The sequence below is a fragment of the Linderina pennispora genome (assembly GCF_002104995.1).
Source record: "Linderina pennispora strain ATCC 12442 chromosome Unknown DL89scaffold_1, whole genome shotgun sequence".
NCBI lineage: Eukaryota > Fungi > Kickxellomycota > Kickxellomycetes > Kickxellales > Kickxellaceae > Linderina > Linderina pennispora.
Genome location: NW_024468249.1, coordinates 1,991,100 through 2,017,373, shown reverse-complemented (window position 1 = coordinate 2,017,373; position 26,274 = coordinate 1,991,100). Strand labels below are relative to the sequence as shown.

Below are 26,274 nucleotides of genomic sequence, written 5' to 3'. Positions count from 1 at the left end.
TTGCTCCAGGGCCTCCTAATCCGCGTCACAATCTCGGTATCCCAGTACGCCTCTGACGGGTGGCCGAGCTCCAGCAGACACGCCGCACGGTTCGACAGCAGAATCGCCGACTCCTCAACAATGACCTGGCTCGGGTCCCACAGCGGCCGCTGCGACGCAACCATTGCGGCTTCGGTGTACTTTTGCGCGGCCTCAAAATGGCTCTGGTTGCGGAACTTGGTGTTGCCGTCGGACTTGAGCTTCTGGATGGCCTGCTGGATCTGCGGGTTCGGCGGGGGCAGCGCGCCGCGGTTCGCCGAGAGCTGGCGCGTCAGAAAGTTATGCGTCGAGTAGTCAACCGAGCAGTCAGCGCACACCTGCTTCTTGTGCTCGGTACAGTGCAGGAGCCCGTCGATGATGGTCACGTTTGGCTGCTCCGGAAGCACAGTCTCGGGCTTGCCGGGCTCTGTCGGGAATATCGGACGCGGTCCAAAGGGAACGTTCGCCATGTCGAAAGAAGTTGTATCGAATTCAGGAAGAAAAAAAGTAAAATGCAAGAACAGAAGAAAGTCGATGCAGAGGAGAGCCAGAAACGTTGCATTTTCTGGGTCACAGACCCTGTCAACATGCTTTGCCACCACCGTGGGCTGGCGAGCGGGAATTGGCTGGCTGCCAAGTCACATGCACCGGTATTTACTGGACAGACGATTTTAGCAGACTGCTGGTTCTACTGTGGACCGCTTTTACCGAGGCAGTGTCAGCGACGACGAAGCAGCCCCGTACGATCCATACAGCTCGCGCATCAGGCCGCCGACAATGCTGAGCTCCTGCACAATCTCCCATCCCAGCATGACCTGGGTGTAGTAGAAGACATACCGGATCCTGGCCACAGCACGCTGCACAATTTGTTCCTTTTCCGCGTCCAGATCCTCGCCATCGTCTGATGGCAAACTATCCAGACCAGCGATATGGCTTACCGCAGTGGCCGTCGGGTCAAGGATATCGCTCAGTGCCTCGGCCACTCGCCTCTGCGCAGCATGGATTGGGGGGAGAACCGCCGGCAACGGCGTTTTGAGGATAAGAGCCGATGCCAAGACGTACATGGTTAGGGCTACCAATGCATCGCGCTGTTCACGCACAGCGGCAGTGCGTTTCAGCAGGTCCTCCTCAACGATCTTGCTGATGCGCTGCGAGATCTCGCCTTCATAGCGCTCCCGTACATACCCGTGACTGTGGATTTCGCCATCATCGTCAGAGTCGTAGGCGTCGGCGTTGGCGGGACTGGATCTACCAACGCTGCCTGATGACTGGGGCCGGAGCCGGGGGCTGTGTGGGGTAGAATGCTGCCCACTGATAACCAGGCGGTCTAGTTCGAGTTGCTCGCGCTCAAGCATCACAGTTGATGCCATGCCAATGGGCAGATCAAGCAGGATTCGACCCTCCTCTTCTTCAGTAGTATTTCCGCTCTCAAGAACGCTGCTGTCGGTGGTGCTGTCGGGCAAAGACACAGATGAAGACTGTGACATGCGTGACTGCGAGCGACGAGCTGTGGGGAATGTTCTGTAGCCATGGTCACCCTCGTCAGATTCTGAGCTGCTATGCCGCTGGTGCTGCCTGCAATTATCCAGCTGGTTCTTGATATCGGCTGCCGACAAGCGCTCGATCGGGGCCAACTCAGTAGTGTCCACAACCAACTCAGGGGGCGCTGGAGCCTCGAACTCGTTTCTGCAGAAGGCATCAGTCTTCTGGATTGTGTCGGCTGTCGCTGGGCGCTCTGAAGCCGCTGGCGGCAGCGGCGGGAACTGGTCCAGCCGCGAAGCAACGACCATGGGCACTGGCAGCATAACCCAGCGCGCAGCAACCATGGCATCCAACACGCGCTGGCAGGCATTCAAGATGCGCTTGTAGGCGTCGATTGGGAACGGACCCTTGAGCCGTGGCTCATTTTGCGTGTCGTTCAACAGCGTCTGGATTTCCATCAGCGAGTCTTGGAAGCTGCAGTTCGTTATCCAGATAGTCGCGCACAGTTGTCAGTGCATGCCATTCAGCTGGCTCCGACACAGCTTGCGCTTGCCCGGTCTGCAGTGCCGAATGTGCTGCTGCGTTCTGTGCTGGTGTGGCGTAGGAGAGCCACAACGAATTCCACAGCTGATCATACAGCATCGACCCGGTCTGCAGCCACCAGCTCAAGGCCTGGCGTACGCGCACACGCGCTTCGTATGGCCAGACGTACATAGTGACGAGCATGCCAGCCATGACACCAAACGCAACCGACAGTGTTCGGCGCATAGCCAGAGAAAAGGCGCTCTCCATCTGATCCTCGCGTGCAACCCACTTGTTGATGAGGATGACGCCAAAGGTAATCAGTGCAAACTGCCCGATCTTGGGATACTTGCCGTTCAGAATAATGTGGAAGCATGGGACCGAGAACATCACCAGCAGAGCGTATGCCAATGCCGGTGTATCCTTGCCCACTTCATACACCAGGAATGCAGCGAGACCCCCGGCACATGTTCCAAGGATCCGATACACACTGACCAGCGCCGATCCGCCCACGGTCGGCACCATGATTGCAGCAGCAGATATCACCATCCACTCGAGTCGCTGGCGGCGGTACTCCAGGTACGTCTCCATGCTCCAGTAGCACGGCAGCGACAGGATTGTGATAAGCAATGCGTACTTTGTCGCAAACTTGACGTTGAGGCGCCGCGCCCACATGCACGCCTTCCAGATCGCATGCGACATGCGCTGGACCTTGGTCATGGGCCGCGGCGCGTGTAGAGAACGTGGGTCGGCAAACTGTGCTACCTCATAGCGTGCCTCAAGTTCGGTTGTCGCGCCGGTATTCCACAGTGCCCAGAACAGACCCACCACCCATACTACAAATGCCCGTGCCTTGGCTGTCAGCTTGCGCGGCTGCATTGCCCGCCGGAATGTCTGCCTAAAGGGCCGCGGCGGACGGCATACGGCAGCGACTTGTGGCAGGATGCCAAACAACTCGTCGACAAACTCGCGCATACTGAAGACAAAGAAATACACGATGAATAGCTGCTCTTCGGTCGTCGTCGATTTCTTCTGGCCGATGCCGTCGCGCAACGAGTCCATGGTCGGCGGCTGGGTCCAGGTGGCTGGCGAATCCATGATCGGGCCAGCCATCGACGCGCGCAGACGCGGGCTAATGGGAAGGCTAGCAAGATCATTGACCGCTTCGTCGTAGTCCTCCTGGAACGCCTGGATCACATCAACCATCTCCGCCCGTAGCCGCATGATCTTCGTGGTCACTGGATCGTAATCGCGATGCCTGCCGCACCGATTGCAGACCCCGCTACATTCAGCAGGATTCTGAGGGATCTCGAACTCGTTTATGTGCACTGGCGAGTCGTCGCACTCGCAGATACCATCGTAGTAGCTGGAGAATAGACGCAAGCTCTGCTGCTGGTCACGGTCCAGCGCATTGTCGACCATGTCCTGCACAGCCATTATAGTTTTGTCACATACCAGCCCGAGCGTCATTAGCGGAGCACGGATCCGCTGAATAACGGCCGAGTATGCCGCCGTGTCGAGATCGCCTTCATAAGCGTCAGAGTTATGGTCAATGACGCGCAGCTCCAGACCGCTGCTCATGCTGCTCAGATGCAGACTCAGGCCGTCCAGACACGCCACCAGGGCCGCGAGCTTCCGCCGCCGTGCCCAGATGTGCCACTCCGTGGGCTCCAATGTGATTTCCGACAGCTGCTTCTTTAGCGACTGCAGTTTTTGGCGGTGCAGCCGCAGACCCTCTTTCAGCTCTTCTGGCTTGGCGCCGTGCAGCTTCTGCTGCGTATTCGACGGAGTCACATCACTAACAATCGGCTCCAGCAGCTGTGGCAGCAGGTCGCGCAGAGATGCCAGGGTGTTGCGTAGGTTCTTGCGCAGATTTTGACCGGCTGTCATCGGCCGCACAAACCACCCCACTAGCATGCTGATGGACATTCCGAGCAGCACGGCAACTACAATGTGCATGGTCTTCTTTCCTACGCTCTCTGCCTAGACTGTCGCGGTCGCTGGGGAATGGCCATGGAACTTTGCCATTGCCGTCGCTAGTGAACACACGTGCCTCGGCCGCAGATTTGTAGTTGACGATCGGCGCCTCGCGTAGCATAACCAGATACAGAACGATGTTGCAGATCGCCGTCGCTGTCCCTACTGATGGCCGGTTGGCGTTGGCCTTGAAGAATGCCAGACACCAGCTGTATCCAAATACAAACACGACCAAGGCTCACCACCTTGCTTTCAAACGCCAGCGGTAGGGCTTCAGGGAACATCGTCAGAATTGCCAAGCAACGATATTGCGCTTGGGTCCACGGCATAGCGCTCATGTAGCCATTCGCCAGTAAACAGAGCTACGTACATGACGCAGCTGGTCACAAACACCCATATGATGCCCACCAGGCCGCCTTCAGTCAGCCCGCTGCGGGTCTTTGCAGCATGGTACCAGATTGTCGCATTGGTTACCAAGTGCGGCGACATGTAGTCGGGGTCGCCAAGCCAGTCGCGCAGAAACGGGACAAATGGAACCAGCGCTGCCAGTGAATACGCAAGCACGGCCTTTGCCACATTCACCTGCTCGGGTGTCAGCCCTGACATCGTGCCGCCAAGCGCACTAGCGATACGCGGCTTGATTGACCGCTTGAATACTGCCTGCTGTGCAGTCTCGGCCGATGATGCTGGTGGCAGAAGCGGGGATGTCTCTGCAGATACCGTCCCAGCACCTTCATACACGCTGCCTTCATCGCCAGTCCCATCGGACACCTCACCCAGTGGGCCCATGCTCGGTATTGTCGGTGTCTCGGGAGCAGTCACAGCACCGAAGGCACCTGATTCTCCTGCATTAGAAGACGTCACCATAGAGTACGTAGACGCCCGCCTCAAACCAGATGGCCACGCGCTCGGCATCGACCGCGGCGACTGGCTAGAATTTGTCCGGGGTGCCGCGGACTCGCCTGGTGTCGTCGCGCGTACGTGTGACCAAATGCTGCTCGCTACGCTGCCGCCGGCGGTCTTGCTACGGTGCAGAGAGCGCTGTTCTGGATGCCGTCGCGAGGACGCGTTCTCCGGCAGAACATCAGGAGACTGGATCGCCGGCCGTACAGGCGATATCAATGAAGCTGTTGCAGGCAGCACTGACGATGCGTGCAGTCGCTGGAACACAAGGCTGGCTCGGTTGCCAGCGGCTGCTCCTGTCGCCGGCGGTATAGCCACAGACGCTGTCGCCTGGGTGCTGTGGTCATTGTCTGAAATTGTATCGCGACCGCTCATTTGCAAACAGAAGCTGAATAGTGTTAATAAATAGCAACGGAGGGAGGGAGGCAAGAGGCACAGACAATATTTGTGGTACTTCAGCTTCAGCCGACTCGTGCCCCCTCCCCCACCGCTTCTTAATCGGTTGTCCCATGCAGCCGAGCTCGTCTGGGATGTCCAAATACGGAAACTACGTCAGGCTGCCACAATCGCACGCTTCGTAATTGCGATGGCATCAGCCTCAATAGACAACACCAGAACAAACCGGCCATAGGGACATGCTTGGGTTGGGAGCGCTCTAGGCCCGTTGGCTGCAGCAAAAAAAGCACGAAAACCGAGATCGTTCATAGGAGTGGCCATAATTTGTGCTGCGGTTCCTGCGGGCTAGGGCGTTAAATTGCAGACTATCATAGAGTGCACTTCCCTTGAACATACACCCTGCTTTAACCATTTCCTGCCACATAGTAGACATATAGACAGACTAAGATGACGTCGAACGATGATAATTACCGGGCTGCGGTATACACAAACGCGCTGATCATGAAGGAGGTCGTGCAGTACCTCGACAAACAAACGCTCGCCCGCCTCAGCCAGGCCGGCCGTCAGGGCTGGCAATACGCGCTGCAGCCGCTGTGGCGGATACTTCCATTTATCAGTGTGGGGCAGATTGAGCGGTTTGGCACAGCTGCTGGCAACACTATCATGATCAAAACACGAGGGTACGCGACGTACGGAGACCTAGTGCATACCGTTGGCCTGTCCTTGCTCAGCGGCCGCTGGGAGAAGGTGAAGCCTGAGCACCTCAAAATCATTGTTGAGAATTGCAAGCGGCTGAAGGATTTGGACATCAACCTGTGCTTGGCAATTGGGCCCGAATGGATTGCGCAGATATTCCAGGCTAGCCCGACCACATCCGCATCGCTGACTTCGCTAAACTTGACTGAAGTTGCTGTCAATGATATCTGGCTAATAGATATTCTGAAGGCTACGCCGAATCTCAAAAGCCTGGAGATCGGTGAAACTGATGTCACCAACAGATCGCTGCAGTACATTGGCGAGTCTATGAAGGCTCTCGAGTACATTGAAATGCGCGACTGCCTTGGAAATCGATGACAATGGAGTTGCTGCGCTTATTAGTGGATGCACGTCATTAAAGTACATCGGTGCGAATAACTGTCCGTATGTGGAAAACCACGCTGCTATCAATGAGGTCAACGAGCGCGGCGAGTGGGAGGATATCGAGGAGTATGTGAGTGACGACTTGACCGAAGAGTTCGATGAAGACGATATCGAAGAGGTAATTGAAGAGTTTGACAACGGTTTATTCTAATACATTTCTTGCCAAAATGACTAGCTGGCCACTATCGTGCTGTATTCGAGCCACCCTGGGTAGTATGCAAGCAGGTTATCTATGTACCCGGCCTGCGCCAGAATGCCCTCGGCGCGCCGAACCCTGTTGCCACTACGGCAGTAAACTACGAGCATTGTGGTACTGTTTGGTGCTGGCAAATTGAACCCGTATGTGTCTTTGAACTCGTCTTCGGACTTGGCCAGTGCGTCGGCCAGCTCAGCCACTGGAAGATTGTGACTGGATTCGACATTCCCCTCGGCGAATTCCTCGGGGGTCCTGACATCGATCACAACGTACTTTCCTATGCTGTCAACAGAGACAATGTCAGAGAACTCGCTAGCGGTTATCGACTGTACTGGCATGCTTTCTTTCATAGAGAACGGGAAAAGAGATAGGGTGGTGTCAAGCGCCGGGCGTGCCTGTCCTTTTCTTCCAAGCCTGCTTAGTAATTCGCTTGCGAAATGCTCCGGGTATCCAATTGAACGCGTTGATCAGGCTGGACCTTTGTAGAACTGCGAAGAAAATGCACCGAGCACGTAATCTCCGGGCAGCATTAGCAATACACTGTTGCCGAGTGTGTCCGGGTAGGTCTCTGCACTTACTCTTGCGAGGCTATGACAGCGCCTGACTGCTGCTCATAAGCATCTCTGCTGCTTGGATTGGCCATCGGAGGGAGGCAAAACTTCAGATCCCGGTACCTTCTTGTTTTACTCACTCGGCTCACTGTCAGACACCTCGAATGGAGCAACTGTGCTGGCTATCGGGCACATCCGCTGTTTCAATAAATTCCTGAACTTATTGAGCTTGACCCTATGTACAACCTCGTCTGTTGCGATGTTGACGTCGCAGAGTCTGTACAGCCTCGCATATGACCTTGCAATGACCTCGTCAGGGATGCCTGCCTGCACTGCAGCCTCAAGGATCCCGAGCCACCCTGTGTTGTAGTTGCCCAGCAAAAGACCCCCTTCTTGTCGCCTTCCTTGCCGTTCTGCCAAAAACTGTTTAGCGACTCCCAGATCTGTGACACACCCAAGGTAGACTCCTCGGCAATGGTAGTGGACACGAATTTGGAGAGCGGGCGTGAAGATCCCGAGTATGAACGCACCTGGTTTATGACATGGGAGCGCGTCATGTCAACCAGCGGCTTAAAGTGGCGGTCGAGCGTACTGGTGAAGGTCCGGCTGGCATCACCACGCGCGAATGCACGGTTGTAGCGCGGTGCTAGCAGCTCCGGGTACTTCAGCTGCTGCTTGGTTACAAACTGGACCTCTTCACCGCTGTGGTTGCCAGACGACGCGTATAGCCCTGGTGCCATGAACCGATCCTCCCTGTTGGTCCGTCGTATTACTAGCCCAATGTCACCGTTGCGTGTTGGGTCCGAAATGACGTCGTCGGCATCATCCCCGATCGCTGCCACCTCGGACAGGCTCGGGTTGTTCCTCATGCTTTCAAAGTTTGCGATCTCGACCGCATCCTGCTCGCCTCCAGGCTCTTCCAACTCCACATCGCCGTATCCTGGATCAACTGCCTTCATCGGATCAACGCCCAATGCCCTGTACGGATTCGGTCCCAAGTAGTTCAAGTACCGTTGGATCCCGATCGGTGGCCACAGCAGCGTTTTGTACTGCCACCCCAGCCTCAGCCGTTTGGAAATTGCTATCGTACGGGCTGCCCTTGGGCACATCCCTCTTCAGTAGAATGTGTCTGACGATGTCATTGTTGCGATCTTCAAGCAAGGCGGTCATTGTGCGCACTGCATCGTGTGCTGAGAGACGGACGTTATTGGGACCTGCATGTCTCTCAGCTTTATATCCTCTCCGCTTGGCCTTATTTTTTGCCTGCGCTGATCCAGCAGTTTCTGCATCCGAGTGATCGTGTAGAGCATCCTTCCCGCTGTCGCTGGATCCAATATCGCTGTCGCTATCGCGGTTTGCTGTGCTGCTGCCATCAGAGAGCTCTGGCTTGAGCTCTTTTCTTTTGCCTGACTCCACTGCGGACAGCTCGCTCTCCTTGTCCAAGGGGCTCATCGGCATGCAGGCCGCCACGTTGCAAAATGTGCTCTCTCTTGCCTTTTCCCTGTCGTGTAGTCCTCGTCGGTATCGTTTTCGTCGCTGTTAAATGTCGATGGCTCAAGTTCGTCGTCGTTGAATAGCTCAGGCAGCTTGTAGTTTACTGGCTGGGTGCGACTGCGCCTGGGCCGTTTCGGCTGTTGTTCCTCGTCTGGTGACTGCGCCTTGCGCGATCGCTTCTTTACGGTTCTAGCCGATTGTGCCATTGAGGGTATGTAAAAAATCGAAGATGTCAATTGTTGTTTGTAACTCGAGAAAAAATCCAGGCTCAGAGTGTGGCAACGGCATAGACACCAGCAACACTTTTGGGAACAGCTGCCCTCCACATATTTTGGCGAACATGTCTTGGTGTATTGAAAGGAATCGCCCACTCGGAGAGTATGGATTTAGACTGTCTTCCTGTCTGTCATGACCCTGACAATTGATCCCAGTCCCCCGGCCTCCACAACTCGCTCGTGCCAGCTCAACAGCACGCCGCAGTTGAACTCGGCGGGCTTGGCCAATCCGTGGTAAATATACTTCAGCAGCACATCCTTGGCGTCATCCGACAGACTGCCAACCACGCTGGCGATATCCTGGGCGCGTGTGGCAGTCAGTACTTCGCTGACCAACTGAGCGTTGGCGGCCTGTGCAGCCTCCATGCCATGGCCATAGGGGGGCTCGGCCAGGGCGCGCTCCAGGGCCTCGGCCGAGTTGCCGCGCGTGATAGCGGCGCGCACAGCTGCGGCTTTTTGGTCGACCGAGGAGACAAGCTCCGACGTTGTCTTTGTGCTCAGGTACTGCATTTGCTGTGTCAGCTCCTGGTTGCTCGCATCGAGTGCGTCAATGTCGAGTTTGCGGTGTGCCATTTCGGGAGATGTAAGTTTCCTACAAGAGTACAATCCACGAGGTCATTGAGTCTGAACGCACTTGAGGCCGTTTCCGCTGTCTAAGTGAAGCATGCTTACGTTTACAGTGAGTATAAAAGGTGCGAAATGGACTGTTGAAAAGGTAAAGCGCGGGCTATGAATTGGCCCGCAATTAAAGGCGGCTTGGCGAGCAATCCCCTCATCCACGCAAAGCGCAACAGCTTGATCCAAGGAGCGAAAAAAATCTTTGGGTTTGCTGCTGCTCTCCCCTTTATTTAGAACCGCTTCCATTTTTCACATTTTTCCAGCTCAAATGGACCCCGACGACCTGTACTCTGGCGGTCCTCGATTCGAATTTGGGATTTCACAGCCAGGCCGAGCCCCTCAGCAGCGGGGTCCCGGACCTGCCACCCTCGGACATTGGCATGAGCGTTGAGCCAGCGACCGAGGCAGGCGCAGAGAGCGACAGCTCTGACACGTCCTCGTCGTCGTCCATGCTGGAAGACGATCTGCTAGTACTGCGGCGCGCGTGGATTAACGAGCGCAACTCGCCCGAGCTCTACACATACGAGGGCGCAGCGCTCGAGAACCTGATGGAGCTCGTCGACTTTCAGCTGCAGAGCCTTGATGCGCAGCCGGCGAGCATCCAGAACGTGATCCGCATGGATGCAGGACCGGGTAAAGTACTTGGTGCGATCGTACCTAAGGACGCGGCTAAACAAGGTCGAGCAGCACCCGGGGTACGTGCTCCGGGAGATGAAGGAGAGGCTGTCGCAGGCCGAGCTCGAGTATGCGGAGGGGTTCCGGAGTCTGCAGGACGCGCACGTGAGAAAGTCGTTCCTGGACCAGTTCCCGGCCCACTTAAGGAGGGTTGACGAGGAAACAAAGGATGGGCTGAAGATGGTGCCCGAGCCGGACATGGACAGGGCAGTGTTTTGTCGCGTCAGGACGACGGTCGGGCAGTTCCAGTTTGACGAAAGGTACGTGTCCAGGCAAAGGCGGCCTGCATATTTGGTACAAACTACTAACATGCAATGTGTAGTGAGGACCCGATCGTCATGAAGAAAGGCAATATTTTCATCACCCAGTACAGCATCATCCGGGACCTGCTACGGGACGGCAGAGTTGAGCTTATATGAAAAAAGCGCGCGGGTGCCTAGAAAAGGCAACTATCCGTGCGATTCCTTGGTGCAGTGGTGAAATTACAGCGCACTGGGATCCTCAAGAAATCGCCTCCACCGAGTCCAAAAGCAATGTATTTCTCCGAGCGGCTCGCTGAAGGAATATTTGCGCCAGTATATATTACCACGAAAGTCAACCTACGGCAGCTCCGTGTAATAAAATTCTCCTAATGCTGGATGCTGAGCGGCATGTGCGTGATGACAGGGATTAGCCCATTTGGTAGCGGAACGGAGAATATTGCATCTGTGACTGGCAAAAAAAAACGATGGTTCCGGGACCACCCATGCGCAATCCCAATGGGGACATGTCCGTTTATTCCCGCGGCTGGGCGACTTTCCAAGCAGATGATCTCGAACCCTGCTGTCCGTCGCCAGCATCATTTCCGGCAGCTGGGCGGTTAGCCTAGGGCGCTGGTTGCTGGTTGCTGGTTGCAGCAGCAAGGTGCAGCGGATCACTAGATGGACAGAGGTTGCGGAGATTATTCAGAATAGACAATTTTTTATCAGCCCAAGGTGCGAATATATCGGGCAAGTAAATCCCTCGAGAGGGCGCATGCACATACGGGCAAGAAAACACATGTTGCCGTGATCACGAGAGGTAGCATGGAATATTTATACAAAATACAGATAAACAAATATAGAGAAAGGGAGGAATGCAACGAGTAATGTGGAGGAAAGTTAGAAGTGCGGGCGCGGGAGGAGCTGCTTGTCCATTGATTTGAGCAGGTCGGAGAGCGGCGGCAACGAGTTGGTCATGTGCGGCGACCGGGCCATCGGCGACGGCGACGCCAGCACCGGCGACGAGGCTGAGGTTGAGTGGACCGGCGTGGACCGCGGCGAGTTGCCGTTGGAGCTGGCGTCGCTGTCGGTGACCGTAGCCAGCATGTACAGGGCATCGGAAGGGCTCGCAACGCGCTGGCGCTTGGTGGGACGCTCGTCGATCTCGGAAATGGAGTCGACAGGGCTGAAGCCGGTGGGCATGGCGATGCGCGGCAGCAGCGAGTTGGAGAGGCGCGGGGCACAGCTCAGGGCGTCAAACTTGCTGATGCGGCAGACAAAGTAGACGTCGTCGAGCGACAGCTGCGATGAGGAGCCAACAGCGCCGACATACACGTGGATGTCGAAAAGGTCGTAGCAGCCAGTGGCGGTGCGCAGGTGCGCGCGCACGTTTGCCGAGACATCGCTGCACACGCGCTGCAGGAGGCGGTCGACAGGCAGTGCCTGGAAAGTGTTGGGATCGACTGTGCGCGAGTGGCCAAGCATCGGAGTGTAGGAGCGCGCTGGCTGCCCCAGGCGCGACAGCAGGCGCTGCTTCATGGAGGCGAAGGCACCCTGCACCTGCGGCACGTCGTGCGGGCTGATAAAGTCGATGATGCTGCGGTTGATGAGGCTCAGCAGGCTGTGGCCCAACAGGGCGCGGCTCACACCGGCGGACGCCAGCTCCTCGAGTCGCAGGCACAGGAGGCTGGGGGTCAGGAACAGGTAGGATGTCGAGCTGTTTGTGGACTCTTCGGTGACCGAGCGGGCATTGTCGGTGGGGGATTGTTCGGGGCGGGAAGCGTGGGTGTTATCGATGGTGGTGCGTGCGGCATTGTGCTGTGACTGCCGTGGGGCCGCTGGCGCTGTCAGGACGGGGCTGGCAGACGCAGTGGCGGGCGAAGCCGGCTGGGACTGGACGAGATTTACGCTGGATTGCATCGCACATGTGACCGCGGGCGGGGCAGAAATAGCCGTGGCTGTGGGCGATGGCGGTGCTGTGGTGGTGAACGAGAACTGGAACATCTGTGTCTCCATCAGCGACTTCTCGGTGCCGGCAGCTGCAATCTTCTTATCCTTCGAGCGGGGGCGCCCGCGCTTCTTGTGCTGGACGTCCTTGCATGTGTCGCACTTGCCCATGTTGACGCACCGGCGGCACGGCCGCTGGAGATCACAGGCGAGGTGTGCCTTTTTGCAATTTGTGCAGGCACTGGGCACATGGGGTTTGGCCCCGCGGCCGGTCCGCGCCGGCTTCTTTGCAGCGGCGGCGGACGGTCTTTGTGACCGGGATGGTGGCAGCAGTAGCTGTGTCTGTCATGGCTGCAAAAATAGTTGAGGAAGGAATTATAGGAGATGGACGGGTTCGGGAATAAAAACGATGGGGGGAGAAGGGCCACCCGGCTGGTTTTATACCCGCGGCGAAACGCACGGTTCCTTCGTCGTCACTGGGGGAAAAGAGCGAAAGCCGTCCCACATAAAAAGGGGGAGGAGCATGTCGGAGGATTTCGCCTTTGGGCGGCGAAAAAACATAAAAAGACTCGCGTTGTACGCCTCAGGCGCCGGCCACAACCCCCCGGGGTAGCGATCACCCTGGCTGGCCTCGGCATTTTCCAAGCACAGGCAGCCAGTGAATTTTCCTCGACGGCGACAGGGGGGAAAACTGCAAGCCTGCGGCAATTTCCTGGCCAGCCGTCTTTTCGTTGTGCAGTCATCCCATTTGTGTCGCGGCCAGGATATTTTCTGTCACTACTGCCCTTGCCCGCTGGCGGAGGGGCTCGTGCCAGCAAACGCCATCTCGAACCACTTCTTTTTCTCTCACTTCCGCGGGGGTTTTGCTTTTATTTCCGAGACCCTTTAACTTCAGCAGAAGAGCTTTAAAGTCGTCGGGAACTCTCGGTACCACGACTGGTGATATTAATTCCTCCCTCTTCGATACACCCTCATTTTAGCGCGCCGACCAGTACAGACTCCACGCATCAGACATGCCGCGGGTGTGCGAAATCTGCCAGGGCGCCAAGGCCATCCTGCGTCGGCCGAAAACCGGCCAGAGCATCTGCAAGGAGTGCTTCTTCCGGGTGTTTGAGACCGAGGTACACAACACCATCGTCGACAACAAGCTGTTCAGGCGCGGCGACCGCGTCGGCATTGGCGCATCGGGCGGCAAGGACTCGACGGTGCTGGCATACGTGATGAAGACGCTGAATGAGCGGTACGACTACGGGCTCGACCTCTTCCTGCTGTCGGTCGACGAGGGAATCTCAGGCTATCGCGACGACTCGCTCGAGACGGTGAAGCGCAACAAGGAGCAGTACGAGCTGCCGCTACTGATTGTCTCATACGAGCAGCTGTATGGGTGGTCCATGGACGCCATCGTGGAGACGGTGGGCCGCAAGAACAACTGCACGTTCTGCGGTGTGTTCCGGCGGCAGGCGCTGGACCGTGGCGCGCTGATGCTCGATCTGGACCATATCGTCACGGGCCACAACGCCGATGACGTTGCCGAGACCATCCTGATGAACATCTTCCGCGGCGACATCCCACGGCTGGGACGGTGTACTGAGATTGCGACGTCCGGCGACGGCTACATTACGCGCTCGAAGCCATTCAAATATGCATATGAAAAGGAAATTGTCATGTATGCCTATTTCCGGAAACTCGACTACTTCTCGACCGAATGCACGTACTCGCCCAACGCCTACCGCGGCTATGCGCGCGAATTCCTGAAGGACCTGGAGGCCGTGCGGCCGTCGGCCATCCTGGACATCATACATTCGGGCGAAGCGATGCAGGTGGCCAGTGAGGTGAAGCTGCCCAGCCAGACCTCGTGCGAAAGGTGCGGATATATCTCGTCCAACCGTGTCTGCAAGGCCTGCGTGCTGCTGGAGGGGCTCGAGCGCGGCGTCCCCCAGCTGGGCATCGGCAAATCGGTGAAGAAGACCCAGGATCTGCTTGCGGGCAGGACAGCCACGCGCTCGGGAAGAGCCGTGGATGTAGTGCATTTCGATAAGCTGCGCAAGCACGCGCAGGAAATGCGTCACGAGCGCTGCACCGGCTGCACCTGTGACACGAGCGCGCCAGGAACTTGAGGACTTTTTTTGCTCTGGCGTGTGGATAAAATATATCGACTTTTTGACTCGGTGGAATTGCACCAAGCAAGTTTGAGCAGAACGCACCCACCGGCCTTTGCGTTCTTGGAACTGCATGCAAGGACAATCGCGGTTTCCCCAAATCGATGCTTATCGATGCTGCCCTTTGTTGGCCCGTCCACCGCGTTGTTTTCTCAACGCCGTCCGGCCATGTGCCAGCCACTCACAGCGCGGGCAGCGTGCAAGTGCGCATATGATCCCGCAGGCTGGCGTCCCGGATGACCCCGAGTGTCACTCCACCTCCACAAGCATGTCGGAGATAACGCTTTCCTGATCAGATTCGCGCTGATCAGATCAAGGCACATGCGTGAGATAATTTTCGCCCATCACGCCTCGCTCAGGCCGGTCTGCTGAGCCAAATCATCCCATCGGCCTTTGGCTACGCGCTTTTTTGTTCTCTTGCTACCTCGAGCATTTTACTTCTTCCAGCTTCCATATTCATTTCTCGTTGAGGAGCAGGCGAAGCGCACCACCACTACCACTTCAAGTATGTGAGAAGATCGCCAGCCGCTATCCATCAGCCATCGCCGGGCTTATGCTAATTCAGAGCACCCTTGCATGTAGATACCCATCCTCCCAAAAAAAAAAGATAGATAGACATGGTTTCGACAAAGACAATCGTTGTGGCCTCTGCCGTGACCGCCGCCGTCGCCGCTGTCAGCTACGCCGCCTACTTTGACTACAAGCGCCGCAACGACCGCCAGTTCCGGCGCAAGCTGCAGAGGGACCGCAAGAAGGCAGAGAAGGCCGCGGGCAAGTCGGCAAAGACCGCCTCGGTAGACGTTGAGGAGCAGGCGATTGAGCTGCTGAACCAAGTAGCGAAGGAGAAGCTGCCGGTGACGGCTGAGGAGAAGGAGCAGTTCTTCATGGCACAGGTATCCAAGGGCGAGACGCTGTCTGCTGCAGGTCCCGGAGCGTATGCTGAGGCTGCGTGCCGGTTCTACCAGGCGCTGAAGGTGTACCCGAACCCGATCGAACTGGTGATGATTTACCAGAAGACCACCCCGGAGCCTGTGTTCAAGCTAGTTATGTCCATGATGGCCCAGGAGGTGCGCCAGAAGCAGGCCCGGTACTTTGACGTGTTCCCGCCGAAGGACAAGAATGTCGAGATCAAGGACAAGAACAAGAAGGAGAAGAAGAGCAAGAAGGGAAAGAAGCAGGAGGAGGCGTCCGAGGACGAGGTCGCGACGGCCAACCGCGGCCTGTTTGCCACCAAGGATTTTGCCGCCGGCGAGGTGATCTACGAGGAGGAATCCGTTATCTCGACCCTGCACCCGCGTGCCCAGAACGGCCAGTTCTGCTACCACTGCCTCAAGGCTATCCCTGGCGCTACCCCACGTGTCAAGAAGGCTGAACCCGAGGCTGAGAGCGTCGATGAGACTCCGGTTCCGTTTGAGGAGTCAAAGATCGAGGAGATCATTGATGAGGTCAAGGAAGTTGACGAGGATACCATTGAGGAGACCGCCGAAGAGGCCGCCGAGGAGGCCGCCGAGGAGGCTACTGAGGAAGCTACTGAGGAGGTTGTCGAGGAGGTTGTCGAGGAGGCTGCTGAGGAGGCTGCTAAGGAGACCACGCCAGAGGAGTCCGAGGCCGAAGGTGTTGCTCTGGAGATCCTGTCGCTTGGCAGCGTCGAGTCTATCGTCGCTGTGGCTACCCCCGCTCCTACACCGATCGTCACTGCCGAGCCCAAGGTTGTTGAGGATGCCCAGGAGGAGGAGGAGGAGGAGGAGAAGGAGGAGAAGAAGCCAACAGAGGAGGAGGTCGCCGAGGCCAAGGACATTGACACCGCCTTCGACTGCAGCAAGTGCCACGAGGCGGTCTACTGCTCAGAGAAGTGCCGCCAGGATGCTTTCGACGCTTATCACCAGTTCCTGTGCCCCAACAGCGGCAGCCCCGCCGCCAAGGAGTTTGCCAAGTTCACCCGCGACATCCACGAGCTGGCCGGCATCCTGGTCGCCAAGTTCTTCGGCACTCTGGTCGACCGCGAGAAGAAGAAGGAGCTTGCCCGCACCCTGGGCGGCGCCGATGACACCGAGGACGAGTACACGACCTGGGAGCACATCGAGCGCATGCGCTTCCTGGAGCTGATCCCCACCGCCAACGACGCCCAGACGCTGCACAAGCTGGGACAGCTGATGAGCGACTCGGTGCCTGGCCTCAGCGAGTTTGTCAACGAGGAGCGCTTCACTATGCTCAAGGGCAAGCTCGACTACAACGCCTACGCTGTGCACGCAGCCGAGGGCGTCGAGGTGCCGGCTGAGACCGAGGAGACGCATGTGTCTGATTCGGTGCGCGACGACCACTCGTCGGAGCCCGTCGGCATGGCGCTTTACTTGATCTCGTCTCATCTGGCACACGACTGTGACCCGAATGTGCAGATCGTGTTCCCCGACAGCACCGACAAGGCAGCCCTCAAGACGCTCAAGCCCATTGCCAAGGGCGACGAGCTGCGCGTGGCCTACGTCGACCCGGCGCTTGACAAGGAGACCCGGCAGAAGGCGCTCAAGGGCACCTACCGCCTGGACTGCACCTGCCACAAGTGCCAATCCGAGTAAATCCAGCACTCGCTGTATTTGATTAAATAAATTCTTGATTTTTCGCTACTTGTGCCAATTGGCCGCAGGCCCGCTTCTAGTCACGAGACCTGCGGGCTGCGGCTAGCAGGAGAAAAATTAGCATGGATGCGGGCAAGCGTTAAACCGAACACGCCCGCTGGCCGCAGACTGGATCAATCCTTTCCCCATCAGAGCTTTTTTCAGAATTGGTACGTTGCGAAGGAGATATAAGCGTGGCCGCATCCATGCCCGATTTTTGAGCACCTAGTCGTATCCATCCGTACTAATTTTCAATTCTGCTGCCAACTCTATAGTAAACATGGTTGTAAGTACCACATTCAGATTCGGCCGGCGACAGTTGATTTCGCGTTGAACCTTTTTTCCCTGGAATCGGATTCGGTTTTTGGTTTTTGGCACTGGTGTCTCTCGCAGAATGTGTCTGTTCTCCTCTTGCGAGCAGAGGGATTCCCGGCATTTGAAGGCTGTAGCCTTCAATTAGCAGTACGGCAGCAGCTGCGGTTGCCGCAGCAGCCTTTTGCATGAGATTCGGACGCTGCGGCACAGGCACGGGGCAGCCGCAGCAGACCGTTGTTATTTGTGGCCGCAGCCTCCTACTTTCACACAGCAAGCTGTGAGACCGCGGTGCAAATTCGGGCTCCCCCTCTTGTGACTGGAGACAGACTGGCTTTTTTCGTGTGGGAGACATGTGAGCAGAGTTCTGCGTAGACAACCAGTGGCCACGGGCTCTCCAGAGCTTGCGAGCACGCAGAGTGTGCAGCAAATGCAGTATGCTTCCTTTCAGTGGGCAGCGTCTACATGACTTTGCTAAACGCGCCTCTTTTTCTTATTTTGTAGCTTGCGGTCGATCTCCTTAACCCGTCTCTCGAGAGCGAGAAGCGCCAGCACAAGCTCAAGCGCCTCGTGCAGTCGCCCGACTCCTACTTCATGGATGTTAAGTGCCCCGGCTGCTTCAACATCACCACCGTGTTCAGCCACGCCCAGACCGTTGTTGTGTGCCCCGGCTGCTCGACCGTCCTGTGCCAGCCCACTGGTGGCCGTGCCCGCCTGACTGAGGGCTGCTCGTTCAGGAGGAAGATCAACTAAGCGAAGCGGCTTTCCAACGAGTAGAAATCCGAGTCTTGCGCTTAGCACGAGTCTTTCCAGAGTTATTTCTTTCCGTCACTGCTTTTTTCGCGAGGGAGAAAAATGTCATTTTTTTTCGTCTTAGAGATTTTCTGTGTTGGAAAGAGATGTCATCTCCAAAAATATTTGCCATCATCATAAGCCCGCCGGTGTGGAGACATGTGAGCCAGCTGCCGCCCAGGTGACGGTAGCAAGGGAGCCTCGCCGCCGCGCTGCCTACGTTCAATTGGCGCTCTTTTCGTTTTGATCTGTTCTAAATATACCCCGGAGCCTCGCAAAGACAGCACCTTTGTGCCAACCTCCTTCGGCTCCCAAACCGAACACTCATACCTCTTGGCGCCGCCATATCAGCGAATGTCTCATGTGTGCCTCTGTCTAAAATGAAATCAACACATGTCCTCTGCAGATGCATCAAAACCATGTGCCGCTTTGCGGCTGCTGGATCGCCATCCTCACCATGCCTGTTTGACATCTCGATGACCCAGGGGGCCGGCGGGGATGCCAATCGAATGGCTATTTGCAGCTGTTGCCAAGCAGTCCGACGGTGCAGACGAAGCGAGAATCGTGCCAATGACATGACCTTGACGTTTTTACTGGTGGTCTGTTGTCGTTTTGCGACAAAGAGCCGGCTGCTGGAGTTTTATTTATATATTGCCAAGCAATATATTTTATTTCTGCGCAGAAGGCTACCGCGAAATTAAATGAAGCGGGTGCCGCTGCGGAGCTGGACATGTGCGGTTTCGGTTGATCGGCCCACGCCATGCCACGTATCAGAAAGACTGCTTCTTGAAATAGTGCCTTGGTCTCTTGCCCGTAACCCGAGTCGGAAGCGCAGAAACCCGACAAAGAGGCTAAAAGCGACACAGCGACCTATTCGAAGACCAGAAAACCTAAAAATAGCGAGGATTGTCGCCAACTCAGTTTCTTATTATCTTTACAAAAGTGGCCATAGCCTCAGGCGTCTGCTGCCACAAGCAGCTGGACGGGTCGCCCAAGAAGAGGCTGTGTTGTGGAGGAAATAATCAGACGGGCTCCATGGTCCGCGGCATGGCAAAAATAGACTGTGGGCTATTCTGTGATCAGCAGGCGAATTGCAAACGGGAACTGGTGCATTGTTCAACCTTGGGGGGAGGCCAACCCACACACAAGCGTCACACAGTCACGCTGGCCTCTTTGCGTGAGATCTCAGGCGTGACGGCAGAGTCTCGCAGTTCCGTGAAAAATAAACCACATTTTTGCTATAAATCGACTGACTGGCCCGTGTGCTGAGACTTTGCGTTTTTTCCTTTCCCTTTAATTCTATTGCAGATTGCATTTTCACTCATCGCCTATCCCCAGTCATCGATTTCCTGCAGCCAAGCACAGGCACCCAAAAAATTATTTATAACATCCTCCTGCCTCTCCTCTTCCATCATTTCGGAAACCCACATATAGAGCTGGCTGTCCCAGTTATTCCTATCCCATCTCTCCTTATCTTCATATGTTTTCAACTCTTTCCATGCCCCCCTCTCTCTCGCCCGCACCCACCTCACTCTCGTGGGCACCATTGTACAGCCAGCCGGCAACGCCAGAGAAGCGATCGCACAGCGACAATGCGGGTGCACTTAGGCCCCTTTCCTTGCGGCCCCGGAAGCAGCATAAGGGCACAACAATAGCGGCAGCAAAGCTGCCACAGATTTCAACAATGGCCTCGAAGCCAGCGCTGGGAGTGCGGCCGCCCAGCATCGTGGTGTCGCAGCCGTCAGTCAGCGCTCCGCGGATAGCGGCATTGGAAGCGCAGAAAAAGCGCGCAGGTGGCGTGCACAAATAAGCGGCGGCCACCGCCGCTGAAGATTGGCGGTGGGCCGTTGAGTGCGCCGCTGAGCGTGCCGCTGAGTCCGAGTATCCGCACGGCATCGTCACCAGTGTTCCGCCTGCCGCTGTTTGGCGAAGCGAGCCCGAGCCTTTATGCAATTCCAACGCCATCGCCGGTGAGCTGGGCACCCAAGTTCTTTGTTACGCCGGCAACCCCACAGGAGACCGTAGCAGAGGATGGCAGCACCGTGTCGAATGCAGCTGCCGCCATCACCAGCGTGGCCGCGCCATTCAACTAGCTTGAAGGCGACGATCTTCGATCAGTTTGGCCAGCCACGCTTGAGTCCGATGGACTTGCGCGGGTACATGGGGCGGCGCAACTAGGCTGCCACTGTTTGTTCTTGCCTAATTTATTCTTCTTTTCTGGTGTATAATAGAAACTATGGTCGTCAACGTCCTTACCATGCTTGTTCTAGTCAACATCTGACGTAGCTTTAGACAGCATGCAAGCGCAGTCTATTTTTAGAATAGCAGAATATGCATGAGGCACCACAAAGCGCAGCCATTCTCCCCCATCAGTCAAAGAGGCATGCATAACCCCGGGCCAATTGCTTTTAATAGACACGCACTCTTGCAAAGGTATCATTGTCTTGGGGCCATTTAGTATGCACGTCCCGAGGTGTAGTGCACATGGTGTAGTGTCTGGCATTAGTTTTGTAGCTGCGCTATATGTTCTTAGATCCTGTCTGTAGCTGTTGCATGGATAAAGCGTTCCTGTTTTTGGATAAATGCAGTGCTGCATGACAGGCCACGCGATGTGGTGTCAGGTGTACATGGAGTGATAAAAAATCAACGGGCTTGGCTATTACATGTCGGCAATACTGATAAGATTGACATTTGCGTCCACCTTGCTTAAGGCAACTACTTGCATAGAAAGTTCTGTATTTCTACGTATCCAGCCAAGCGTGCCACCAGCGATCATCTCCCATCCAAACCCAAGATGGTAGCACCAGAACGCAAGTAATTGCCCTCATCATACCATGATATAGCAGCGACTACCAACTCAGAGCTGTATCCGCCAATTTCGAACCAAGGCGCACTAGCCACATCATCCAAGTGTGAGGGCAGATCCTAAAATGATTTCCTTGTTGAAATCGTGGGCATTGCCAGCTGCTACTTGTCTGGCTTGGAATTCCTTTAATCCCCTACCTTTCTCTTATGCACGGTGTGACATTCAGTACTACATATGTAATTATCAGCCATCGTCGTAACATATAGCAGTATATTTTCAAATACAGCTTCTTTCCATTATCGCTGCCAGAGTACATGGGGTGTCACCATGAGCGCTAAATCAATAGCAACTATTCACACTCCCTTAGAATCTCAAGTACAGTTCACATCCTGGTTCCGCATGCCGGTTCCCACTTTCAAACAAGGAACATGTCTCTGATTAAATCCATGGACAAGGGTCAGATACTATTTTTAGCTTGAAGGTTGTATTAGTGAGATAGGAGAAATCGACATGATCGACTTGTTGCGCTGATACCCCTTGCTGCCGAATTAACCAGAACAATACTAAGTACAATAACCGGCCAGAATACTTTAGGTTCCTGCTCCTGTTGCTGTATTTGCTGAGTTTCACGTAACCAACACTTCGCTTTGTCCCCCTCCACCTTTACTCGCCTTTTAACCACAGTATTTTACAGCATCTTTCCTATATATTCTATCATAAAACCCCCCTGCACTCATTTTCGAAAAGACAATCGACTACATGTGTAGCATGCAAGTTTTCCTGCACCCTCTGTACCCTCATCATAAGCTACCCGCGTTTCCCTCTGCTCCATGTGTGCCATGGGTGGAGAGATGCAGCCCTGGGTAACTTGTGCCGCGAAGTATACTGGTGCACTGTTGCCAATTTCTATGGCTGCCAACGTTACAAAGGAGAGCATTCGCTCGAACGATGGAGATTATATGTCACCCCTAAAATACGGGACATGTAAATAATACAAAGGCAGTCTATCTTCATAGGGCTTCAAGGGATACTCCTTTCTGGGGCGCTACTGGTTTGCTGAGGATGTCGCACTTCGAGAATCTGGCTCCTCCTGGAGTTACTAGTCTTGAGCTTTTTATTGACGACACTCGCGGTTCAAAGGTGTATGTGCAGTACAAAAATATGGCCCGTGCACAGCTGTTCTACAATGAGATCAAATGCATCTTTTCAGATGCTCAGGAGGTCCAAGTATTCTATGACGGTGAAGATTCGTCACACGCAGGCTATGAATTTTGGCATCGGCTGTCCACTGGCTTGCTTCTATGGAAGCCATTGATTGATTTTCATAGAGCCCACTTCAATCCAAACTTTGGGCACTTCGCTGAACCTGCTAAACTCTGTCGGGTGTTGATTGCGTGGGCGGGAAGATAGCCTGCAATGATAGAATTGATTCACCGAAATTCAGAGACATTGGAACAGCTTGATATAAAAGAAGGGAAACTAGCCAACTTTCCCGGGTTCCTCGTTCGGGATAATGGTGAGCCGGCTGTACATTCATGCGTGAAGTTGCTGGATCTGGAGTTGCATGTACTATCGGGAGGCTGTGGCGAGAAGAAGCTGATTCACCCTTGCCTAGATGGTGTGCCATTTCCAGCTCTCCATCACTCTGTGTGCATGAATGGACACTCATATGGCAATGACACCATCCTCAAAGGAAGTACAAGTATAATGGAGTATCTCTGTATACCAGCCCTATCAGTGATAACTGACGTACTCGTCCAGAATGGTGTAGCTGCTGCTGGCCATTTTCCTGCATTGAGAGTTGTGGAGGTTATGTCAAGTGATGATATAGCGCCCAATAATCAGTGCTATTTTTCGGACATGGACAAGGACAGCTGTGATGATGAATACGGTGGATATGTTTTGGATCTATGGTTAGCACAGCTGTTAATAAGTCTAGAGGGCACCAGGAGTGTGAAACGAAATGCCTCGTTGATAGATGAGGATCCAAAAAGTACAGAAGTAAGAGGCCTCCTAAGGGGTTGACACGAGCTACCTTATCAGATGTCATAGAATTAACATGTCAGTCCCCGGGAGACATCTTCGGATCACCGCTTTGGCTTATCCCCAGAGATGGCTGGGGATACTACGCGTTGAAATTTGGGAGAGACGTGTTGAAGTATACAACAGGTGCACTGGATTCAGATGGCGAGCCAGATGAGGCTGTCTCAGATACCTCAGACGATGAAGAGTCAGACGATGAAGACCTTGACATGGCTGAATTATGCCCTCTTGGTGGTCCATGTATATCGGATATGCCGGATGCATTGTATACGCTATAAAGTCTCCTTAGTAAAACATGCTTCCGTCATAATTTCAAATTGATCCTATGGTCATTCCGCATCAGGATTTTATGCGAGCGACATGCTGAGGGCGATTGGCAGTGTGCAGTAGGGTGGTGACAAAAGCTGGGAGCAACAAAGACCCTACCAAAAGGCCCTACCACACCCCTCTGGTTGTTGCCATGACGCCACATCCTGGTGCTGTACACAAATGTGTGGTGGTTGTGTTGCTGGAGGCCAATAAAACATGCACGTATGGTGCCTGCTGCCAGGAGAGCCATTAGCAGTACCTCGCTCGTTCTTTCCGCGCTGTGGGCAGCACCTTGTCGTCCTCTGCAAGGGTATTTGAAGCCGGAGCCAAACCCCGCTATCTTCACATGTACTGTGCCATGCTGAATAAAGTGCTCTTGTAATACAGGCGCTGTAAATTGATCTGATTTATCCGATGGGCAGTGGATATGGCCTATCGTGAACCGTGTAAAAGGGAAACCGGGTGGCCTGAGCGGTGGGAATTGCCGTCATTTTTTACTCGGAGAAACAGCAAAAAAGCACTTCTTGCTGAATAATGATCGTCCTATGACCCGGAGCAGACCGGAATAAGGATGACTTCCTGGTGGTGGGAAAGCTCCTGTGGCCAGATATATCGCGTGTCCTCTGACATGAACGTAGGGGGCAAGGAGCACGGATGATCCCTTGCCCAGGGTTTCAAGCGCCGCCCAAAGCCTTCCTTACCACTGTCGCTGGATAGGCTGGGATTTGCATGGAGGCAGCGAAAAAGCAGTCTCAGAGGCATTCGCAATCGGCACGAACCCCATGAGCCATTGCTGGCAGATAGCGCTCGGAAGTCGCAGGAACCCGTTATCACATTCACGGCATGAGCTGGAGATCTTGTTTACGATTTATACAGAATGGATTTCTTTGGTTTCAACAAACTTCAGTGATTAGAAATTTAGAAGGGGGCACGGAAGTTCTTGCCAGCGTAGACAGCCTTGTCGCCGAGCTCCTCCTCAATGCGGAGGATCTGGTTGTACTTGGCCAGGCGCTCCGAGCGGCACGGGGCACCGGTCTTGATCTGGCCAGTTCCGAGACCAACAACGAGGTCGGCGATGGTCGAGTCCTCGGTCTCGCCCGAGCGGTGGGAGACCATGACACCCCAGCCGGCGCCGAACGACATGTTGGCGGCCTCGATGGACTCGGTGATGGTACCGATCTGGTTGACCTTGAGCAGGAGGGCGTTGCAGGCCTTCTTCTCGACGGCGGTGGCAATGCGCTTGGGGTTGGTCACAAGCAGGTCGTCACCGACAATCTGGATCTTCTGGCCCAGGGTGGCCTGGAGGTGGATGTAGGCCTCCCAGTCGTCCTGGTCGAAGGGATCCTCAATGGTGGAGACAGGGTACTTGTCGGCGAAGCCGCTGTAGATGTCAGCAAGACCCTTGGTGTCGACCCACTTGGAGGGATCCGAGTCCTTGTTCTTGAAGTCCAGGTCGTACTTGCCGTCCTTGTAGAACTCGGAGGCAGCCGAGTCCATGCCGATCTCGATCTTGCCAGTGTAGCCGGCCTTGGCGATGGCCTCAGTCAGGAGCTCGAGACCCTCCTCGTTGTCCTGAATGTTGGGGGCGAAGCCACCCTCGTCACCGACGTTGGTAGCGTCCTGGCCGTACTTGGCCTTGATGACAGACTTGAGGTGGTGGTAGACCTCGGAGCCCATCTTCATGGCCTCAGTGAACGAGGCGGCGCCAGTGGGCAGGATCATGAACTCCTGCATGGCCAGCTTGTTGCCAGCGTGCGAGCCACCGTTCAGGACGTTGAACGAGGGGACGGGCAGAACGAACTTGTCGTGGTTGCGGCCCGACAGGTCGCGGAAGTGCTGGTACAGGGGGACACCCTTCTGGGCGGCACCGGCCTTGGCAGCGGCCAGGGAGACACCGAGGATGGCGTTGGCACCGAACTTGGACTTGTTCGGGGTGCCGTCGAGCTTGAGCATGAACTCGTCGATGGCCTTCTGGTCGGCGACGTCGATGTTGGCGGCGATCAGGGCGGGGCCGAGCTCCCCGTTGACGTTGGCGACAGCCTTGAGGACAGCCTTGCCCATGTAGTCGGCACCACCGTCACGGAGCTCGAGAGCCTCGTGGACACCGGTGGAAGCACCCGAGGGCACAGCGGCGCGGAACAGGCCCTTGTCGGTGGTCATGTCAACCTCGACGGTAGGGTTACCGCGCGAGTCGAAGATCTGGCGAGCGTGAATCTTGGTGATGGCCATTGTTGATATCTAGTGAAAGAATCGAGGGGGAAAGAGAGGGGGGAAGTTGAATCGAAGAAATTCTTGAGCTCTCTACGGCAAGGACGCGACGTGGGCCAGGTCTTATATACTCGTGGCGGCACTTGCATCAGCGCTGCCCAGGAGGAGGGGATGGAAACTGTGCCCATCACACAATGCACGCACTCATGGGGAGGGCGAAGGCGAAGGGCGGGAAAAATAGCGCGCTGCACCCGACAGGGGGTGGGTTGGCTGGCCCCCACCCTACGCATGGGCGGGGAGGCTGCCTGTGGTGTGTTGAGACAAATTGGAGCATGCGGGCCGGTCTAGGTCGGGTTAGGGTGTGTGGTGAGCGCTATGTGCGCGAATTCGGTTGGGGGGCGCGGTCGTGGGCCGGCTCGCCACCCAGCGGTTTTTTGGGAACTCGCTACTGCGAGGACGTCGGGATTCGGTGACGTCGCACACAGGCAGGCTTAATTTGCCAGCACGTCTCCGGCAACAGCAGCTGGCGTGTCTCCCCCCTTTCTGCTTTTAGCGATCGCGCCCGCATGGCCAAGGGGCCTGCAGCAGCCACAGACTCCC

General features: G+C 55.6%; 14 protein-coding genes across 14 annotated transcripts; 6 read left to right on the top strand and 8 right to left on the bottom strand.

Moving 5' to 3' along the window:
• Positions 1 to 722: 722 nt before the first annotated feature.
• On the bottom strand, positions 723 to 3,981 carry DL89DRAFT_254294 (uncharacterized protein; the record flags this gene model as incomplete). The annotated part of the gene is made up of 3 exons (XM_040885263.1): positions 723 to 1,946; positions 2,005 to 3,447; positions 3,478 to 3,981. 3 exons carry the CDS (start codon positions 3,979 to 3,981, stop codon positions 723 to 725), a joined length of 3,171 nt encoding a protein of 1,056 aa, XP_040747663.1.
• A 145-nt stretch (positions 3,982 to 4,126) lies between these two features.
• Positions 4,127 to 5,365, bottom strand: DL89DRAFT_16687 (uncharacterized protein). The gene has a single exon (XM_040883737.1). It carries the CDS (start codon positions 5,275 to 5,277, stop codon positions 4,273 to 4,275), a length of 1,005 nt encoding a protein of 334 aa, XP_040747662.1. The 5' UTR covers positions 5,278 to 5,365; the 3' UTR covers positions 4,127 to 4,272.
• Positions 5,366 to 5,700: 335 nt separating this feature from the next.
• On the top strand, positions 5,701 to 6,579 carry DL89DRAFT_319979 (uncharacterized protein). The gene has a single exon (XM_040891173.1). It carries the CDS (start codon positions 5,746 to 5,748, stop codon positions 6,370 to 6,372), a length of 627 nt encoding a protein of 208 aa, XP_040747661.1. The 5' UTR covers positions 5,701 to 5,745; the 3' UTR covers positions 6,373 to 6,579.
• A 30-nt stretch (positions 6,580 to 6,609) lies between these two features.
• Positions 6,610 to 6,972, bottom strand: DL89DRAFT_254291 (Rhodanese-like protein; the record flags this gene model as incomplete). The annotated part of the gene is made up of 1 exon (XM_040885262.1): positions 6,610 to 6,972. One exon carries the CDS (start codon positions 6,970 to 6,972, stop codon positions 6,610 to 6,612), a length of 363 nt encoding a protein of 120 aa, XP_040747660.1.
• Positions 6,973 to 7,101: 129 nt separating this feature from the next.
• DL89DRAFT_300591 (uncharacterized protein) lies at positions 7,102 to 8,975 on the bottom strand (the record flags this gene model as incomplete). Its single annotated transcript, XM_040890824.1, has 5 exons — positions 8,276 to 8,975; positions 7,640 to 8,163; positions 7,345 to 7,598; positions 7,213 to 7,292; positions 7,102 to 7,174 (listed from the first exon to the last, which is right to left on the bottom strand). Exons 1-5 carry the CDS (start codon positions 8,641 to 8,643, stop codon positions 7,102 to 7,104), a joined length of 1,299 nt encoding a protein of 432 aa, XP_040747659.1. The 5' UTR covers positions 8,644 to 8,975.
• A 90-nt stretch (positions 8,976 to 9,065) lies between these two features.
• Positions 9,066 to 9,725, bottom strand: DL89DRAFT_243135 (actin-related protein ARPC5; the record flags this gene model as incomplete). Its single annotated transcript, XM_040885028.1, has 2 exons — positions 9,627 to 9,725; positions 9,066 to 9,546 (listed from the first exon to the last, which is right to left on the bottom strand). The coding sequence occupies exon 2, from the start codon at positions 9,525 to 9,527 to the stop codon at positions 9,066 to 9,068; it is 462 nt and encodes a 153-aa protein (XP_040747658.1). The 5' UTR covers positions 9,528 to 9,546; positions 9,627 to 9,725.
• Positions 9,726 to 9,807: 82 nt separating this feature from the next.
• DL89DRAFT_264314 (uncharacterized protein) lies at positions 9,808 to 10,657 on the top strand. Its single transcript, XM_040886199.1, is given in 3 exon segments — positions 9,808 to 9,857; positions 9,898 to 10,180; positions 10,200 to 10,657. The coding sequence occupies 3 exon segments, from the start codon at positions 9,841 to 9,843 to the stop codon at positions 10,587 to 10,589; spliced, it is 690 nt and encodes a 229-aa protein (XP_040747657.1). The 5' UTR covers positions 9,808 to 9,840; the 3' UTR covers positions 10,590 to 10,657.
• Positions 10,658 to 11,305: 648 nt separating this feature from the next.
• Positions 11,306 to 12,830, bottom strand: DL89DRAFT_264312 (uncharacterized protein). The gene has a single exon (XM_040886198.1). It carries the CDS (start codon positions 12,602 to 12,604, stop codon positions 11,387 to 11,389), a length of 1,218 nt encoding a protein of 405 aa, XP_040747656.1. The 5' UTR covers positions 12,605 to 12,830; the 3' UTR covers positions 11,306 to 11,386.
• Positions 12,831 to 13,024: 194 nt separating this feature from the next.
• DL89DRAFT_264311 (cytoplasmic tRNA 2-thiolation protein 1) lies at positions 13,025 to 14,607 on the top strand. Its single transcript, XM_040886197.1, has one exon. It carries the CDS (start codon positions 13,447 to 13,449, stop codon positions 14,548 to 14,550), a length of 1,104 nt encoding a protein of 367 aa, XP_040747655.1. The 5' UTR covers positions 13,025 to 13,446; the 3' UTR covers positions 14,551 to 14,607.
• A 417-nt stretch (positions 14,608 to 15,024) lies between these two features.
• On the top strand, positions 15,025 to 17,336 carry DL89DRAFT_16516 (MAS20-domain-containing protein). Its single transcript, XM_040883720.1, has 2 exons — positions 15,025 to 15,097; positions 15,175 to 17,336. The coding sequence occupies exon 2, from the start codon at positions 15,210 to 15,212 to the stop codon at positions 17,163 to 17,165; it is 1,956 nt and encodes a 651-aa protein (XP_040747654.1). The 5' UTR covers positions 15,025 to 15,097; positions 15,175 to 15,209; the 3' UTR covers positions 17,166 to 17,336.
• A 684-nt stretch (positions 17,337 to 18,020) lies between these two features.
• On the top strand, positions 18,021 to 18,269 carry DL89DRAFT_220296 (40S ribosomal protein S27; the record flags this gene model as incomplete). The annotated part of the gene is made up of 1 exon (XM_040884444.1): positions 18,021 to 18,269. A coding segment is annotated over one exon (249 nt), but the record flags the coding sequence as incomplete, so codon positions are not given.
• Positions 18,270 to 19,604: 1,335 nt separating this feature from the next.
• Positions 19,605 to 20,560, bottom strand: DL89DRAFT_280850 (uncharacterized protein). Its single transcript, XM_040889616.1, has one exon. The coding sequence runs from the start codon at positions 20,271 to 20,273 to the stop codon at positions 19,785 to 19,787; it is 489 nt and encodes a 162-aa protein (XP_040747652.1). The 5' UTR covers positions 20,274 to 20,560; the 3' UTR covers positions 19,605 to 19,784.
• Positions 20,561 to 21,944: 1,384 nt separating this feature from the next.
• DL89DRAFT_300575 (uncharacterized protein) lies at positions 21,945 to 23,591 on the top strand (the record flags this gene model as incomplete). Its single annotated transcript, XM_040890823.1, is given in 4 exon segments — positions 21,945 to 22,098; positions 22,118 to 22,497; positions 22,525 to 23,107; positions 23,167 to 23,591. 4 exon segments carry the CDS (start codon positions 21,945 to 21,947, stop codon positions 23,433 to 23,435), a joined length of 1,386 nt encoding a protein of 461 aa, XP_040747651.1. The 3' UTR covers positions 23,436 to 23,591.
• Positions 23,592 to 24,384: 793 nt separating this feature from the next.
• DL89DRAFT_319971 (enolase) lies at positions 24,385 to 25,695 on the bottom strand (the record flags this gene model as incomplete). The annotated part of the gene is made up of 1 exon (XM_040891172.1): positions 24,385 to 25,695. One exon carries the CDS (start codon positions 25,693 to 25,695, stop codon positions 24,385 to 24,387), a length of 1,311 nt encoding a protein of 436 aa, XP_040747650.1.
• Between the last annotated feature and the right edge of the window lie 579 nt (positions 25,696 to 26,274).

Bases quoted from the DNA above. Each gene is read 5' to 3' on its own strand.
- DL89DRAFT_16687 (XM_040883737.1), bottom strand. From the start codon at position 5,277: ATGAGCGGTCGCGATACAATTTCAGACAATGACCACAGCACCCAGGCG.
- DL89DRAFT_319979 (XM_040891173.1), top strand. From the start codon at position 5,746: ATGACGTCGAACGATGATAATTACCGGGCTGCGGTATACACAAACGCG.
- DL89DRAFT_264312 (XM_040886198.1), bottom strand. From the start codon at position 12,604: ATGGGCAAGTGCGACACATGCAAGGACGTCCAGCACAAGAAGCGCGGG.
- DL89DRAFT_264311 (XM_040886197.1), top strand. From the start codon at position 13,447: ATGCCGCGGGTGTGCGAAATCTGCCAGGGCGCCAAGGCCATCCTGCGT.
- DL89DRAFT_16516 (XM_040883720.1), top strand. From the start codon at position 15,210: ATGGTTTCGACAAAGACAATCGTTGTGGCCTCTGCCGTGACCGCCGCC.
- DL89DRAFT_280850 (XM_040889616.1), bottom strand. From the start codon at position 20,273: ATGGCGTTGGAATTGCATAAAGGCTCGGGCTCGCTTCGCCAAACAGCG.